Here is a 19834-nt window from a genome sequence, read left to right on the forward strand (position 1 = left end):
CTGAAATAAAAATAAAAACGAGGCATTAAAAAAAAAAAAAACGATAACTAACCAAAACTGTAATGTGTGTTTGGCAAAACTAACTAAAATAAAATTATAGATTAAATGTCCTTAGTTTTCGTCTTTGTCAATGTCTTTCATGGAGCAAACGTTCAGCTGCATTTCATTTCCCTGCATCTCTCACTCACGCGTCTCTCTCACATACTCGCGCGCGCACCGCGCCTCCATGAGAACGAGTGTTGGAAGCAAGTTCGCGAAAGGTTGGTATCTCGTGAAAACCTTTACACAATCACACATTAAAAAGTGGTATAAAATATTTTTAATTCTGAATATAATTTTGTCAGTGTGTTAATGTCGACCCGAGAAGCGATTGCTACTTTAGAAAGTTAACTAGACGCAAGTTTGAGGTAAAATACACTTGGGTTGTCGATGTCAAAACACTATTTAAGCTGTGATTCAAGTAAGGAATAATTGACGACGGGCCGTTGAATTATTAGAAAAATAATGCACACCTGAGGTGGTGATTCGGTCACGACTCGAAGCGGAGTCAATTATTCCGCTTATACCACGGTTACCACACCCCAAGACATCGATCCGATGATATATTTAAAGGGATTCGTTCGGTTTTTGTACTTAATCGCTATTGTGGGTAGGACTATTTCTTCCGCATCTCATGGTATTCTCAGTCCTTCATATAGCCCGTGATTTTTTTGGGGGGTGTTGCCCTTTTTTTAGGTCAGAGCAACTGCCCCTCAAAATTCCTGTGCACGTCCCTGCTTGTGTACATTTGAGTAATTGTGGTGCATTACTCCTCGATTTGAAAACTGTGTTTTTGAAACTTTCTTTTCGTGACCTTGCCAGTTGTGTGGTTACACCAACACGGTCTCATGGGAAATCGTATCTATTTTACATTTTGGCAAATTTGCGGTTAATTCATAGGAATTTGTACTCATTCGTATGTTTTTGTTTGATCTGCTTATGCCCAGTGACGGGTATGTTTTGGGGTGGGGTTAGGGGAGGACCTTCACGCTTACTTTTTGTCTAATAATCGTACATTTTGTATGATTCACATCAGACAAATTCATAGGAAATCACCACCTCGTAACACAGTTGTGTTTTCAAACTTACTGAACATCCATATAACTGAGATTTTTAAATATTTACATTTTTACATTCTGCATTTTATTTTACACTACTTTTTTTTTTTTTTTTTTATCATGCTTAAGTTTGAATATTCATTACTCCAGTCTTCAGTGTCACGTGATCCTTCAGAAATTATTCTAATGTGCTAATTTGGTGCTCAAGAAACATTTCTTATTATCAATGGATTCTTTGATGAATAGAAAGATTTTTTTTTTTAAAGTGATTATTTGAAATGGAAATCTTTTGCAAGTTCACATTATAAATGTCATCAGTGTGTTTTGATCAATTTAATGCATCCTTCCTTTTTTCTTTTTTTTTCAAACAAAAATATTTTACTGACCAAAGTTCATTATGGGTGTTGAAATTTTTGTCAAAAGGGAATGAACACCAAAGCCAGCCAAATTTTATTAAAAGCCCATCCTGGCAGCGGTAAATTCCCCCTTTACCGATTCAGTAATATCCAAAAGGGCTGGGACAATACATCGATTCGTGATAAAATGACTCTGGATCGATTCTTATATTTTCTCTTGAATCGATTCTGAGCTTAGTTTTAACAGCAGATGGCGCTCTAGGCTAATTTTTAACCGCACTATCAAATGCTCACGAAGAAGACTGCTGGACAGTGATCGTGCGTTCGGCGGAGACACGTAAATTTTTAAAGATACTTGCATTTTGGCTCAGAATCATTTTATGATGTGAAATTAATGTAAAATCAGTCCACTGCAAACACCCTTTTAATTCGCTTCAACCTTTTCGAACTTGAATGATTATTTTAAGTTTAAGTGCTGTGTGTAAAGGAACTGGAAGCAAGCAGAGTACAGGTGTTTCTAAAGCACGTAGTGCCATCTGCCTTTAAAAAACTTAAGCTCAGAATCGATTCAAGAGAGAATCGGAAAATATCAGAATCTCTCCAGATTCTGTGTATCGTGAATCGAGTATCAATGTATTGTCTCAGCCCTAATATCCAATGCCAATCTTTAAATCAATTAAACATGAAAACTGATCCTAAGATTAGATTTTAACCTGCAGTTTCACAGACGAGGCTTAAGCCTATAGTCCCAGACTGAAATGCATGTTTGAGCTCTTTTAACTGAAAGCAATTTGCGCATGTTTTAAAATGTCACTGCCGTTGTTTTGTCTCATATGGAAGCTTGTTTCCGCCACTAAATAAAAAAATTTAAAAAGTAATTGCAACTTTTTATCTCGCAATTCTAACTTTTTTTTTTCTCGGAATTGTGTGATTATAAACTTGCAGTTGTATGTAAAGTTGCACTTGCAGTAAAACATTACAGCACTATTAAGTTATTTGAACTTATTTCTTCTCTTTAACTTCAGTTGACAAGTTTTGGGTTTTGAACTCAAGTTTATAAGTTTTTAAAAATTAAACAAGGTAATCTATTGTCTTGACTATTTGTGATTTGAAACAAAGGTTCTTTAAGTTGAGTTAACTTATGTTTAGTTGAGTTCACTCACATTTTTAAGGCAGCAGGTGAACTTTCATTTCTAAGTTTAACCAGCTGGAAATGTTTTTTTTTTTTTTTGTTGTTGTTGTTTTTCTCAGAATTGCGAGTTTATATCTCACAATTCTGACTTTATAACTCACTTTTGCCTGTTATAAAGTCAGAATTGCAAGATATAAACTCACAATTTTGAGTAATAAAGTCAGAATTGTCAGAACAGTCTTTTTTCCCTCAAAATTGGACTTTATAACTCACAATTGCATTGTGCAGTTACTGTTGCCTTGTCCGGCAAGCCATGGCGTCACAGAATGAAAAATACATAGTGGAGCAAAGAGGACACTGACAAAACGTCGACAGACAAGACAGAGCAGGTTACTTATGATATTAAACAAAGTCCCAGCTTTCAAATTGTGTATTTTTTTTAATAATGTGTCGTGACAGATTGCTGTAGCACCTCAGCTCCAGCGGCTCGTGAACCGATCATCTCTTCCTACTAGTTCATTTATAGCATCATATAAACATGAATGAACATCAGAAGGTATGTTGTTTCAAACGCGGAAAGACGTCAGTACACACCATTTTTCAAGTTCAAGAACACTGAGGTTAATCTTCTAACTCCTGACTGCTTTGTTAGACAAAATGGCGGATTCGGCGTTATGATTGGTTAGATCGCTTGTCAATCAAACTCCCGACTAAGGGTCAATTGTGAGTTTATATCTCACAATTCTACCAAAAGAAGTCAGAATTGCGAGAAAGTCAGAAATGCAAGTTTATATATTATTACATTATAAGTCTTATAAGTCTCAATTGTGAGAGAAAAAAAAGTCAGAATTCTGAGATAAAAAGTCATAATTACCTTTTTTTTTTTTTTTTTTTTTATTCAGTGGCGGCCAGAAACAAGCTTCCATAGTCTCAAGATGCACACCAGTAATGTGTTTTTTCTAAGGCACGTTTATAAAAGCTACTTAAATGTCCTAATTGAAATAAGGTTTAATTCTGGTTTAATCTAAGCCCTGCCTGTGAAACTAGGCCTAAATATATTATCCTGTAAAAAAACAAGAGAAAAAGGTCAAACAAGCTCCATTAGTTCTGGTCCGGAGTTAATTTATTCAACTGTGACACCATAAACAGTTAAAATATGAGATGATGGTCCTTTCAAATGGGCCTGATTGATGAAAGTTACATTTGCTTGACAGCTAATTAGCAACTTATAGATGTCTCATCACTAGCCAAGCTTGCAATATTTGTAAATATGACATTTGCTGTCAGATCTTGGATGGACTATGATGTGATCGTTTGATGAAGAGATGATCTTTATCTTGAATCACTCTTGATGGTTTAATATGAAAGCTTTTGGAAAGATGACCTCAGCCACACCATGTCTTGTATTTTCTGGCTTCTCTAACAAGTTTACACCACAGATATTGAGGTAATTTCTTAACTAGGGCATAGACTGTGGGTCGGATACCTAGTTTACTCTGTAACTTTCTCAGTTTCTCCCTCTGCACTCCATCTGCCTCAATCTGTTTGACTCCCTTGCTCTTTCTGTCTCTGGTCTGGAGTCTTTCATTAGCCTTTTTCCGTCGTCTCTCTGTCCACCCACTTAACTCAGGATAACCCCCTCCTCATTTTTCTGCCCGTGTGCGTTCTCTTCCTCCCTTCTTTCCTTCTCAGACTTCCTCTGCCTCCTTCGCTCTGTCGCTTCTTCACAAAAGACTCCCGGTGACAGACCTGGACCGGCCGCCTTGCTCTCACATCCTGTCTTTTCTTCTTCTCCTCCGTGGCCTCTTCTCATCCCTCGCTCGGTTCATTCTCTGGCACACACGCACGCTTGCAGTGAAGAAAGACCAATTAAAATCCATCTTGTCTTCTTGCTGTCTCCCACCAAACTCTCTCTAGGGTCACTAATTAAAATAGAACCCTTTCTTTACCTCCCTCCATGTGTCTGTCTCTCCTCTCTGTAACCCTTCTCTCTCTCACCCTCACCTCTCTTCCTGTCTCGCTTCATCTGCGCTGCTCCTTTGCTCTGGTTCTCACCTGTTTTTCCACAGTCTGTAGTTCATCTGCACTTCTGAAGTACCTGTGAATGGAGCTACAAACTTTCTTTCTTTCATTCTTTCTTTCTTTCTTTCTTTCTTTCTTTCTTTCTTTCTTTCTTTCTTTCTTTCTTTCTTTCTTTCTTTCTTTCTTTCACATCTGTTCTTTCACTTCTGTTCTTTCGTTCTGTCTTTCTGTTTGTCTCGTTCGTTCGTTCGTTCTTTCTTTCTTTTTTTTCTGTCTGTGTCTGTATGCACATCTGTTCTTTGCCTGTTCTTTTGTTGTCTGTTCTTTCATTCTGTCTGTTCTTTCATTCTGTTATTCTGTCTGTTCTTTCGTTCTGTCTTTCTATTCTGTCTGTTTGTTCGTTCCTTCCGTCTGCTTGTCTGTTCTTTCTCTCTTTCTGTCTCTGTTCTTTGTCTTTCTGTCTCTGTTTCTTTGTCTGTCTGTTCTTTCTTTCTGTCTGTATTAACATCTGCTCTTTCTGTCTGTCCTTTCGTTCTGTCCTTTCTTTCTGTCTGTCTGTTCTCTCGTTCTTTCTTTCTGACCTTTCTGTCCTCTTTCTGTCTGTCTGTTCACATCTGTTCTTTCACTTCTGTTCTTTCGTTCTGTCTTCTTTCTGTCTCTTTCATTTGTTCGTTCGTTTGTTCTTTCTTTTTCTATCTGTCTGTATTCACATCTGTTCTTTTGTTGTCTGTTCTTTCGTTCTGTCTTTCTATTCTGTCTGTCTGTCTGTTCGTTCGTTCTATGTCTGTCTGTCTGTCTGTTCTTTCTATCTTTCTCTGTCTGTCTGTATTCACATCTGTTCTTTCTGTCTGTTCTTTCGTTCACTGTTCTTTCATTCTGTGCTGTCTTTCTGTCTCTGTCTGTTCTTTCGTTTTTTGTTCTATCTGTCTCTGTTCTTTCTATCTTTCTCTTTGTCTTTCTCTTTGTCTTTCTGTCCTTTCGTTCTTTCTTTTTGTTCTGTCTGTCCTCCTTTCTGTCTGTCTGTCTGTTCTTTCATTTGTTCTTTGTCTGTATGTCTGTTCTTTGTCTGTCTGTCTGTATTGATGTCTGTTCTTTCTTTCATTCTGTCTTTGTTTTTCTTTCGTTCTATCTTTCTTTCATTGTCTCTTTCTTTCTTTCTCTGTTCTTTTGTTTGTTCTTTGTCTGTCTGTCTGTTCTGTCTGTCTGTCTGTCTGTTCTTTCATTCTTTCTTTCTGTTCTGTCTGCCTGTTCTTTTGTTTGTTCTTTGTCTATCTGTCTGTCTTGATGTCTGTTCTTTCTTTCATTCTGTCTTTCTTTCATTCTTTCTTTGTTTTTCTTTCTTTCTTTCTTTCTTTCTTTCTTTCTTGTCCGTCTGTCTGTCTGTCTGTCTGTCTTTCTTTCTTTTTTATTGATGTTGTCTTGTACACACTTCCTTTTAAAGTCAACACTGTGTAAACAAATGGGAAAGTGAATTTATTTACCAAGCCCCTAAGGGCCATTCTATGCTAATTCTTCCCCTATTAGTGCAACTTGACTTTTGACTTTGTGTGTGTGGAAGGAGAAGAATGAAACTCGCTAATTAGCATGAAGCTGTTATTGAGAGCCACGGTCCGTATCTGGTGCTGTGTGAATCTTTTGACCTTACTGAAATCCTCAGGGTTTCTCTTTTCTTTCATTGTTACCCTGCACTATCACTCGGGTAACATAAAACGTGTAAATGACTTGTCTAACTTTAACTAATCTTTATTTTACAATTCACATTGTTGCTGCATCCTTCTGTCTGTATCATCAGGTACTCATTTTTTTTTTTATGTTAAAGCCTTTGTTTCTCAGCAGTGACTGACTGATAACTCTTAATAATATTCCATGAAGCGGCCAAGTGAGTGCAGATCCGAGAATGATTCAGTGCAGATCTTGCTGACGCATCTGAAATCTGTTCTGTGGAATTGGAAAAATGCCAGTTTTAGTGATTGTGGCCATGAATTTCTCTCATGATGGAAATACACCCTCTAATATGCCCCCCTCTCTCTCTTGCTCTCAGGTTAACAGGAGATGATTACTCTGTCCAGGTCAATCTGAGTGATTATCTGGATATTCTGTGTCCCCACTATCCTGCCGACCACCCGACGAGCGGCCCTGTGGAGACTCTGGCTCTCTACCTGGTGGCTGAGCGCCAGTTCAGGGGCTGCGTGGAGACTAAAGATGCCATTAAGAGATGGGAGTGTAACCAGCCATATGCTCCCTATGGCCCTGTCAGATTCTCTGAAAAGATCCAGCGCTTCACACCCTTCTCCCTGGGCTTTGAATTCCTTCCTGGACACCATTACTACTATAGCTGTAAGTGTTGGAGAACATACACAGAAACGTCACAGAAACTCAAACTAGGATACAACCTAGTTTACACTACCATTCAAAAGTTTGGGGCCGGTAAGATTTTTAATGTTTTTAAAAGAAGTCTCTATATTTATTTGATCAAAAATACAGTAAAAACAGTAATATTGTGAAATATTATTACTATTTAAAACAGCTTTTTTTTTTTTTTTATTGTAATAGATTTAAAATGTAATTTGGCAAAGCTTAATTTTCAGCATTATTACTCCAGTCTTCAGTGTCACATGGTGGATTAATTGCAAAGTTTAACCATCATATTGTGAAAGTTTGCTCTTTTTTTTTTTTTTTTCCATGTCAGTTTAAACATTTTTTTTAAAGCCATTTTACACTTCATGACCTTGGGAAACATTACTGACAATGTGCCTATAGCATCAGAAGATGCTTCATTATAACAAGTGCTCCAAGTGTCATTTAAATAATAAATAGAATGCACAGTTCTATTTGCTCCACCGTCCCCACCCCGGCCACCACATGCTAACTTTTTTTTTTTTTTTGCAGAATCAAAAATGATCCGATCTGTGACTCAAAACTATATGATCTGATCTGTGAGTTTTGTGATCCATTGCACCCCTAATTTAAGGATTTTTGGACGAATAGAAAGTAAACAAAATATTTACTAGCATTTATTTGAAATAGAAATCTTTTGTAACATTTTAAATGTATTTACTGTAACTTTTAATCAATTTAATGGATCCTTGCTGACTAAAGCAATAAAAAAAAACAAAAAACATTCTGACCCCAAACTTTTGAATGGTAGTGTATGTAATATAAAACAAATATTGTACAGCTTTGATTTAGTTGCTACCCTGGTGAGCAGGAGTTGGTATGTGTTTTTGTGTTCATCTGCTTGTGTATCTTTATTTATTTATTTATTTATTTTTTTTTGCATTTATATGATTGAGAATATAAGTGAAAATGCTCATTTTCTGCCCTTTGGCTCCACCCTCATCCTCTCGCCTCTTCTGCATGAAGCCCAAAAAGGAAGGAAAGTAGTCTGTGGCCATAAAATTACATGACAGTTTTCCTGTTTTTTACAGCTTTGGTTTCAGGCCAAAGCTCTTCAATTCCCTCTTCTTATTTCTTCTTCTTCTCTCTCTCTTTCTCTCTCTCTCTCTCTCTCTCTCTCTCTCTCTCTCTCTCTCTCTCTCTCTCTCTCTGGGTTAGAAAGACACACATGGCATTTTTAATGAGAATGTTGCAAAAAAAAAGCTTAACTCTAGAATTTAAGTAAAAAATTAATTATATATATATATATATATATATATTATTATTATTTTTTTTTTTTTTCGTATTTGTGTTTGTTTTACCAGTGGCCAGTGAAAGGAGGTTCTTAACCTTTAGAAAATGTTGACATTAACCTCAGGAGGTCAAACTAAATATATGGGTTGTTCTTTTTCTATTAATTCGCAAGTATTGCTACACTGTTACATTTGTAAGCAATTTGTTACTTTTGTAATGCTGTAAAAAGGTTGTGCACAAAATCTAGTCTAAATATTAGGGTAATTAAAATTAGTTATTAAAGAATAGTTTCCAGTTAATTAAAAAAAAAAGAGTAAATAATAATTCTGACAAAAATAGTTCTTATGATATTAATATCAGTTAAACATATTAGGTCAAAATTATGATGTATGGTTTTAATTGTTAATGCAATCCAGAAGGTCAAAATCACATTGAGGATACAGACATTTGATGTGTTTAAAACTAGCTGCATTTATTACTAAATTAATTTTAGTTTGTCTAAAAAAACCAAAAGGGCTTTCGCACTGGAGGAACGTTTGGTCATATGGTTCCTATAACTATTGCCGGAAGAACCCGCTTTTTCTGGCGTGTTTGCACCACAGGAACTGGGAATGAATTTAATTCTAGGAATGCCTTTTGGATGTACTAAATTATCTCAGAGTAGTCTAACCAAGCACAGTAGGAACTACCAGTGACGTAAGTGTATGCTGATTGGCCGAACGCATGCCATTTGAAACTACAGCACTCGCCATTTTTAAAAAGCAGTGTAAACACATACTTATTTCACAAACTAACTCCACAAACATAGAAAACAGGAATAGATGGGCCGACGCCGGAGTCCAGGCACTTCTCAACCAATCACGGCATCCCCTATCCTCCAGTTGTCGATGTTGTTGAATGCCTCACTTAAATGACTTGACTGTTGCCCAGCTTACATCACATTAGAGTCTCTACTGGTGGTGTGAATGCAACCAGGAAAATGGCCCTAGGAAAAAATGTAGTTCTCAGGGGACCGCCCTGGTGGCTAGTTCCTATAACTTAGTTCCTGTAACTAACTAGTGCGAAAGCCTCTCAAGTAAACTAAGGCGGCGTGATGGAGTCTTGTAAGGTGAAGGATGGCAGTCATGAGGGAGAGAGTAGAAGAAGAGGAAGGAGTGTCTTTGAAAAGAAAGAGTGGGACAACAACGGCCAAAGAGAGGGTGGGAAAAAGAGAAAGAGACAGAAAGGGGGGAAAGAATCTTTACATAAATTACAGCAGTGCTGACCTGGACAATAGAGCATTGTTCAAGCATGAGAGTGTATATACTGCACAGAGCCTTTGTGTCAAACTTTACGAACCCACCCCTGTGTGTGTGTGTGTGTGTGTGTGTGTGTGTGTGTGTGTGTGTCTATTGTTCACTTCAAAGAAAGCGTAACAATGTGTCTGTCTTTTTAATTGTTTAAGCTTGATCCTGTAGCTAAAAACAAGGGATCAGTGTGTCCGATGTAAATTCAAGTTGTAGTTTGTGTGTGTGTGTGTGTGTGTGTGTGTGTGTGTGTGCGTGCGTGCGTGCGTGCGTGCGTGCGTGCGTGCATGCATACAGGAGAATTTGAAGATGAAACAGAAGAGATAACTACTAAAAAGTTATGTTTTCAAGACAAACCAGACTTTAATACAGGAAGTACTTTTAACGGTGACCCTTCCATTGGCTTGTTTCCTTTTACATTGATAACATGGCTCAAGTTTTGCACAAACTTGTGAAGTTTATGCAGCTTGAGTGTGACTGTCATTAAATCAACAGGACATGGGTCAATGACCTGATGATTATACTTTTTTTGTATAATGATACTTCTATAATGAGCATGTCTTGATTTCTGTATTAAAATGAAAATATTTTTTTTTTTTTTTTTTTTTTTTTTTTTACATCTTAAAATGTAAAAAAAAAAATATTAACAAAACTGCTTAATGTTTAAAATATAGTTTGGTTGGCTACCCCAAAAACTATTTATTTTATTGTTTTCTTAATGATTACACCACATATTAGCTTAATTAAATGTATACTTTTCTTGAAAAACATATAAAGGATTTTCAAAGCCATATGAAACCAATATGAACACAAAGAATACATTTTCTAACAACTTGGCACAATAGGTTTTAAACTCAATTTTTTTTCTTTTGTTTATCATGGACATTCCAATATGTCATTCATTGACCCCATTCCAATTACAAGACATTTTTCAGTTCACTTAAATGCACAATATGTAAGATTTTTGTTGACCTGTGTACTTGCATTATCCCAAATGTTTCCAAGAATGTTTAAATCCAGCGAAATAAGTAATTTTAACCAGGACACATGGCTGTGTCCGTGTCATTAGCAATCACTCCAACGGCCTCGTTCTGCTCCAAAGGCTTTCAACCACACCCTGCTTCATACTACAGTAATGTTAATAAATCTGTAAAACATTAGCTCATCCATTAATATGATTTCTGCTTGAGTCTCATCAAATTCTTTTCCACCGGCTGTAGACGTGAAGACAACAACTCCCATGATTCCGTGAAATCAAGGCGTCATCAAGCTACGCCTTTGTTTTAAATAAGCGACCTCTAGTGGCGAAAATTAAACATTGTGCCTTTAAATTTACATGCTGGTAATATAATTTTTGAAAAAAAAAAAAAAAAAAAAGGCATTAAATAAGAAAAAGAGTAGCCCTTTCACTAGTGGTCTCAGACTTTTGCTTTGAAATCCAGAGTTCTAACGCCATAAACACACACCCATAAGGTACGGCACAAATGCATATGGGGTTCAGAAAAACCAAAACACACACCACACACACCCACACACATACAGTCCCTCTGGAGTCAGCCATTCTCATTATCGTCAATGTGAAATTACTGCGCATGCTAAATGGATGTATCTGCGGTTGTTAGACGTTCGGTTAAAAGCCTCTCTACTAGATGAAAATGGCCGCTGCTGTGGTGTGTGTTACTGAAATGGCTGTTATGGATTTATGGTTATGATTAAATGTGGAGCCAGAGACGCTCTTTAAAACGGCAGACCCACTCAAGCCTGAATTTAAGCGTGTCTACCTCAGACTTGCTGCTCGGTTTCTGGGAAGAGATTCATGATGGCTTTATAGCCGTTATAACATGGCCTGATGCTAATGAGGTATGCACGGCATTATAGGGCACACGCTGTGTTTCAGGGTGTTTATTCGCGTGTATGTGTACATGTTCATGTACATAAATTCTGTCTGTGTGTAGAAGTTAGACTTACCCTTCTTCACATTAACACAGCAGCATGCTCTAGCAGTAAGACATCATTTTAAAGGTGCAGTGAGTAATCTTTTCTTCCTTTTTTAGGTAGAAATTAATTATATTTTTGCCAAATATGTTAAGATAAAAACTCACAAGTAGCCTAATAGCTGTTTTATTTGACATTTAGATGGTCGTCTTGAGGTGGCTGTTGAAATCACACATTACCATTGCCACATTTAATGCATTAGAAATATACTAATCAATTTAGATATTACATTTTGCTATGTTTTGCCATTTTTTCTTTTTTTTTGTTATATATTATACAGTATATAATATTATACAAAAATATTATACAATATTTTACAAAAAAATATATAGTATTTAGTTCGGGCTGTTTATAGATATGCTCACTGTATTATATATTTTTTTGTTATAATTATTATTGGTGATTTTTAGAGGAAACTGATGTTCAAATGTGATGTAATGCTGTTGCCCTAATTGGAATCGTGAATATTTTTGTCAGATGAATATGGCTGTCTGAAAAAAGATATAAAAATATCTTTAATTTTGTCAAAATGCAGTAACTACACATTTTGTCAAAATTGCGTTACGACTGAAATTGGGTCTCTTCTGATCTGTCAGAAAGGTTCAGCTAAAATTTGCTCCAATTCGCTGAAAAGTGAAAGAATTGACATCAAATGACATCAAAATTCAATCATAAACTTTGAGGCCTTTTTTTTTTTTCAGATTCAGTGTTGGCGCGCACTGCATTTTGAACTACTTTTTCAAAAAGCCTCTTTGACTGCAGTTGAACTACTTTTTAAATGAGTAGCTTGACAAGCTACAGTTTCGGGATTGCCGTAAATTAATATCATTACATGCTATAAACCGACTTCCTAAAAGGCTTTAAAAAGACTCGGAGAACCTTTAATTTGCAGTAAAGAACAAAGCAAAAGTGTAGTCTGATGTAAATTACACACACATTATAACCAACATCCAAAATGTTTCATAGTCAGAACATCAACTTTTTTTTCCCACTAAGGAAATGTTAGCCTGTGTTTGAGTGGTTTGATGCAGCAATGTTGTGTAATTTTGTTCAAAAAGAGAATATGCAGTCATGCTTGGATCACACTTAGGAGAAGAGCTGAAAGCAAATATGACCTCCAGGTGTGTAAATAATGTTGTAACGGTGTAATCATGTAAGTTTATGAAGTGTGAATGTTTGCACAGAGCCCATCTGACTGCATCAATGTCCATCATTTGTGGAACGGCTCACAGTCGGTCCTGCCGAGCTCAGCATTAACGAGCCCGTTACAGCTCCTGCTTGAGTTAATGGATTAGCCATTCCATCAGAGTCAAGCAGTCTTTTTATGGCCCAGGGTTATATGTGTATTTGTGTTTTGTACGAGCAGTCTAAAGCATCGATTTGGTGGCAACAAATTTAGATTTCTCTTTCCCAGTGTCAAAGACATCAGTCTCCTATTTTATTCTCTCTCTCCGTCTCTTTCCTTCCAGCACTATCTACAGACGATGGACCCCCCCTCCCCTGTATGAAACTACGAGTCACTGTGTGCTGTCCACCGAGTAAGTACAGTTCTCTCTTCATCCCCTAGTTTTTTTTTTCCATCCACACTTTTTTCCTTGGAAAAAAAGCATGTCACCCCCCCACACACCCCCTCTCACGCAATCAGACATGCCCCGCTCTCTGCACGCAACCGCTCTCTCGCTTTTCTCCCTGCCTACCTTCTGCAGATTTGTCCTCCTCTTCCGATTTTTCCCTCTTCTGCTAATGCATTCCCTCTTTCCCTGGTCATTTTATTCTTTCTTTCTCAGCCACAGTGTTTTAAGTGCAGATTAAAAGAGTAAAATTAATGTCGTAATTGTCTTGCTGTATACAGCAGTCGCCTTCTGTTGTCGGGAAATAACGCATTTATTTTAAAATGAGAAATTTGTATATACATATAATTTGCTATATTAAAAAAAATACTAAATGTCTTAGTAATGCTAATAATAATAAACGATAATAACAATGATAATATGGGATTATCACGATAATGATATAATAAACATTTATTATAAAAAAACAATGTTTTTGAAATACAAATATTTTGTAGATAATAAATGACATTTTTTTTTAATTATTGGATTTTATATATGCACAACACAATGTTTATAATAAACACATTGTTTTTGTTGCTATATTATTTACAAAAATATAAATACAAATTCCAATTCAAAGCATTTTTTTGTTAATTATTTAAATTATTATTATTTAAATTAAATGTTTGTTAACTGTTTATATATATATATATATATATATATATATATATATATATATATATATATATATATATATATATATATATATATATATATATATGAAGAGTTTCTTTGCAAAACGAGAAATCCGTTTTTAACATTTTTGTCAAAACATGTTTATTATTATGTTATCATGTTATTATTTTGTTTTATGGTGCTACTTAGCTGTATTTTTTAAGTTATGATGGTTTAAATCAAAACAAACCAACTGCAGTTGAATTGATATTAATTGGAATGCACAACCAAAAAACAAGATTTTTGAAAAATTAAAAAAATGGATTTATCTCGTTTTGCAACGAAACTCTTCATTCATATATATAAAATAAAACACACATACACACATATATATGTGTATATATATAATATATTCAGGAATTTCTATGTATATTTATGTAAATTTCAATTGATATTTTATTAAACTATATATTTTTATATATATATATATAATTCCTATTTAAAAAAAATATATATATATATATATGTATGTATGTATATATGTATGTATATATGTATATGTATAATATAATATTTGAAAAAAAATTAAACTAATTTAATAACACTGATTTAATCATTTAAATGAAATATATATATATATATATATATATATATATATATATATATATATATATATATATATATATATATATATATATATAAAAATATATATATATATATATATATATGGTTATGTTTAAATAAAATATATATAATATAAATATATAATATAATATAATATAATAAATATATATATATAAATTTTTGAAAAAGGAATTTGTACGTATAATTTATGTAAATTTCTATTTAACATTTTATTAAACGGTATATATTAATAAAATATCAATTGAAATTTACATAAATATACATACAAATTCCTATTTCAAAAATTTATAATAATTTAAAATGATACACTGCTTTTTTTTTTTTTTTTCCTTTTTCCTTTTGTTATAACATGATGTGTGAAAGCTTATGTGTGTTACTGTGTGTGTGCGTGTCCTGTGCGTCGAGCAAGGCTGGCTCTCAGACCCCTGCAGTTATGTTGACCTTCCGCTCGGCTTGGTTGATGCGGGATCAGCAGGGAATGCCGCCCAGTAAGAGTGGGAATGGCAGTCCAGTCCGTAAGCCGTCCGACCCAATTCCACCTCCTGCTTCACACACATGCACAGACACGCACACCAACTCAGAAGCTGTCTAACCCAATATCTAAGTTCTGCCCTGGCCCCAAACCTGCCTTCTGGCCTCTCGCAGTTTCTCTAACTTTTCATGGAACCATTTGTAATAATTCAGCTATGAAAATGTTTTATGTCTCTTACAGGTTTGTTTGACTGGAGATCAATAGCTCTGTTTAAATTTCTCAGTTGCTCAGTTAAGAAGGCAACTATTGCATTTGTTCCACAAAAAGTAAATCAAACAGAAACTCTGTTGTGAAATCAAATTCTTGAAGTCTTTAAGGAGATGCTTTGCTAAATTCTGAGTGTTGTGTAACCTTCACTGAGAAATATCTAGTTTCTAGTTTGCGGTTGGGGCAGAAAATGCTTGTGCAATTGATTTGAAATATTTGTATGTAAAACATCTGTAGCAGAGAATGATCTGAGGTGGATGTGTTAGTTATTTTAGGAGCAAATAATTGATAAGAGAAGATGGGTTTTTTTGTTGTTTTGAAGAGGCAAGGGTTCTTCATTCATTCTGACTAACATTTACTTTATCCGTGGAAGATGCTCTACTGAATGCGTGGAATGACAACTTTTCTTCCTCATCTTTGCACATTTTCCTTTTCTCATGCTCTCGCTTCAGATGCTCCATCTCTTTTATCCCTTCTCTCTTTCCCTTCCTCTCTATCTTTTCCCCTCTTTTTCTGTTCTTTGACCGAAACTAATCCAGACTAAACTGTAGCATCCCTGCTTCTCCCTCCCTCCTTTTTTCTTTCTCCTCCTTGTGTTTAGTCTTTCCTGGAGTGGCACTAATCTTCCCCACTCTGTTTCTTTTAGTCTTTTCCTCCCCTCCCTCATTTTTATGATCTGTCGTTACCAGAGCAAAACTAATCAGAGTCTTATCCACTACACTTTCTCTGAGTTTCATCTCTCTTCAAACCCCGTCCATTTCTGGAATTCTGCACATCTTCTATTCCATCTGTCCATTGCATCATGGTCTTGAATAGTTATAGAGACACACACACACACACATATATAATATATGCTCTCATATATATATATATATATATATATATATATATATATATATATATATATATATATATATATATATATATATATAGATATATATATATATATATATATAGATATATAGATATATAGATATATAGATATATATATAGATATAGATATAGATATAGATATATATGACAGTTCTTAAGCATTTTTGTTGATAACTGTGATTGATTGGCCGATTAAGTATTCTTTCCTGCTTTTTGAGTGATTTTAACTAGGTTCAATAGGGATATGTGGTATATCGTATAATAATATATAATTTTCTATAATATTATGTAATGTAATAACATAAAGTATATTTATATAATGTTTTTAGCATTAATTGATTTTGGAATACTCATATTATTATTCCTACAGCATATTTCATACAGTCTTCATGAATCCACTTGTATACAAACTACTTGTTTTAGGTTTTTATTTTGTGTTTGAATCTTTTTTTAACAATGTAGTATAAATTCGGTGGGAAAAATAATAAAAAAAAACATCTACTTATCTGTATTGGCCAGAATTTCAACACCATTTTATCTCTGTTGTCTAAAATAAGTGTTCATTTAAATTAGCAATTTTTTATGTTAATTTTATATTTTCATATTTGTCAGCCCTTCCTGATATAAGCTAAAATGTATTTGGGTCATTGACGAATAAGGTTTTTAAAAGTGTTAAAAAAAAAACCCATAATGGAGATATAATTAATTTTGAAGTTTTATTAAGTGTTAACAACCTTAAAATATATTGTATATTTTAATATATTGTATAACCAATTAACACTGCTTTTATTTTTTTTTTTTTTTTTTTTTTTTTTACAAGATGTACAACATTTGTCACCAAAAAAGTCATTTGGTTTGACCAAAATTTTGGTTTTACCAAATGACACTTTTGGTTAAACCGAATGATGATATTTTCAAACAATGCTAGGCTGATATCTAGCTAGCTATCTAGTTAGCTTTCAAGTTAGCTAGCAAAAGGACAATCAAATATTTTATATTTAGTACAAGTTTTTAAAATATTATATTTTCCTTGTTTTATACTGGTTGTACCGAATGACCTGATGTTTCAGGATATGCATTTGAGCAAGTGAAAATTTTTCAAAAAGTTGAGAGATTTAGTTAGTTTCACGGCCATGTGATCCTTTGCATGTGTCTGAATGATGTCTCATCCTGTCACATGATATTGACCGCATGACTTGATCCAAAATGGTCCCTTTATATTGGTTACTCCAAATGACATCAATGAAATTCATTTTTCCTGACATTCTTTCTCATAGCAAAGCAACGACTTCTACACATAATTTTAATACCATTTTGCACTGTTGATATATGATGTTATAAAATCAAACCAGAATAAAAAAAAATACATTTATTACAGTTTAAGATATTTTAATCACAAATGAAATGGCTGTATTGGCCTTTGGGTGGTTAAACCGAATGACCTTTTTGACACGTCAAAATCTTCAAAATACCTTTATATGTAGCAAAATATAATTAAAACCTTTTGGATTCAATAAAAGAGATTTATAGTACTACCTTACTTACTTTTGGATGTCATATCTTTGCTTTTATTATTATTTTTATTAAGGCCTTTGGACAAAAAAAATATCATTGACCCATTTAAGATTTCTTTTCTATAAGTCTAAAGTTACCTTTTAAAAATAATACCTGCACTTATTATCCTAATTTGCTTTCAGATATCTCCTGCATTCTCCACCACTTTTCACTTTCAGCCCCTCCGTCTTTTCGGCATACCTTCTTGCACACCTTTACAACATTTTTCCTGTGCTGTTTCCCTCTGATCATTTGTATGTAAAGACAAATGAAAGGAGAAGTGGGTGACGGGACTTTGCGCCAGGGCATGTTTTGCACAGCTGGTGTTTGTTCCTCCCGGTAGTGCCACAAACCGACTTCGGTTCCTTCCTGTGGCAGGTCTTTTATCTGACAGTCCGTGTTCGACTGAGGGTTCTGTCAGACCCAGAAGCGTTACTCTCAGAACCAGAGCCGCGGAAAACTACACTACAACCGCAGCCGGAGCTAAATCTCAGTCACGCGGCACCAGTAGCTAGCTGTATTTAAAGTTTAATTAAGCAGAGCTCATTTCGCTAGGTCATTTGAGCCTTAATGACCAGGCTCATGGGGAAACAGAACAAGCTAAGGACAGCACAGAGATCAGTAATACCAGAGGGAGTCGTGTCACAAAAACAGATGGAAAAGTCTTTTAGAAGGTTGGTTAACTCTGTAAAATAAGCTTTTTATTTGCTTGCAATGTATGTGAATCATTAATGTATAGAAAAGAACTGAATGTAGCGCTCATTATAGACCATGACAGATTCTGCTGTTCGTGGTGTGTAACGGTGAAATGTTTCCCCCAGAACAGCAGCAGTCTCATGCTCGAAGGATCCCCAAAAGCTGCCGCTGTGTCGCAGTTAAATCCATCCCCTCACTCGAATATATAGCAAAATGCATCAGTGCTCATAAAAAAAAGAAGCATTATGATGTTTAACACCTGGATTTTGGTGGCAAGAAACAGCGGCGAGATCATAAAAGTGCAGCCAAAACAACAAACTCGCCAATATTCTGTCTTGATGGAGCGGCGTCTCGTGGAAAACAGCTCTTGGGTGCCCTCGTCTTTCATCCTATTCACTTTGCTCCACTCCTTGCACTTACTCGGGGCAACTTGTCAAAACATTAATTCTGCTGTTGTTTTTTTCCCCTCCTCTCCCTCATTCAGCGTCTTACTCAGTCCTTCTCTCCCCTGCTGTGAAAAACCATTTCAGTCAGTTCTACTTTCTCTCTAATTGATCCCTGTCTTTTTCTACTCTTTTTAACTCACTCGGTCCTGCTGTGAGCACACCATTTCCTTTTCCAGTTTCTGTCCGTTTTTCAATCTTTTTAATTGTTTTAAAAACCCGAAACTCTGTCCGCTTTGCACTGCCCATCTCAGTGGATACCTCGTCCTCCCCCTTTTATTCACCTCTCTCGCCTTGTTAGTTTTGTCATTCACCAGAGCTTTTTCCAAAGCGCAAAGAAAAAAACACTAATTCGGTGCCTTTACACAAATGTAGTTTTTCCGTGCAGTGACCGTTTGTTTGAGAAATATAAACGAGAAAAAATATGGTTACGTTTTCGGAAGGTCAGCTATGTTTTCCGTTTTGCCAGAACATGTAAAGTGTAAAATTGAAGAAATGAATGAAGCAGGGAAGCCTTCTTTTTCTTTTTTTTTCATCTGTTTTCCATCTCTCGCATCCTATTCCTGGTCACTCTCTGCATCATACCGTGGCAGCCATGTTTTATGCAAGGAAAGCGCAACTGCAGCCATTTTGTGCTTGAAAACAAAAAACTGCCATTTTGTTAAAGCAAACATTTTATTTAATTTCAGTAAGGGAGAAAAATAAATAGTTTTGTCCAAATAATATATTTTTCTTCAAGACTATAATTATCCTTTGTCCTTTTTTCTCTTTTTTTCTCTTTTTAGTTTAAATTTTAGGTTCCTCTTCTGTTAAAAATGATACACATACTGGCATAAAACACTTTTATGTACACATAAGAAAATGTTCATAATAATATAATTTCTTATTCATCCTAGTTTTGTTTAATGCCTGGTTAATTAAGGTCTTATTTCTTTATGTTCCTAAATTTACCATTAACTTGTATATGAACACATATTTTGTATTTGTTTATTTTTATTTTATACTTATCACATACTGTGCATATGTTTTATTAGAATTAATTAAGTTTATTAATATTATCATTGTATGTTGTCATATGTAGACATGGTTTAATTGAGATTCCACTCTGCCTTTCAAAATCAATTTTTTAATGTGTTTT

The 19834-nt window shown here is 34.9% G+C and overlaps 1 protein-coding gene across 1 annotated transcript in view; it reads left to right on the plus strand.

The window, feature by feature from the left end:
• The window catches only part of si:dkey-246i14.3 (ephrin A4), a 61848-nt gene that overhangs the window by 34933 nt on the left and 7081 nt on the right, over nucleotides 1–19834 (plus strand). The window contains exons 2-3 of the mRNA XM_067396030.1: nucleotides 6649–6944; nucleotides 12988–13056. Coding sequence (XP_067252131.1) covers nucleotides 6649–6944; nucleotides 12988–13056 — 365 coding nt within the window. The remainder of the gene's footprint in view (nucleotides 1–6648; nucleotides 6945–12987; nucleotides 13057–19834) is intronic.

The sequence above is a fragment of the Chanodichthys erythropterus genome, chromosome 2 (genome assembly GCF_024489055.1).
Source record: "Chanodichthys erythropterus isolate Z2021 chromosome 2, ASM2448905v1, whole genome shotgun sequence".
Taxonomy (NCBI): Eukaryota; Metazoa; Chordata; class Actinopteri; order Cypriniformes; family Xenocyprididae; genus Chanodichthys; species Chanodichthys erythropterus.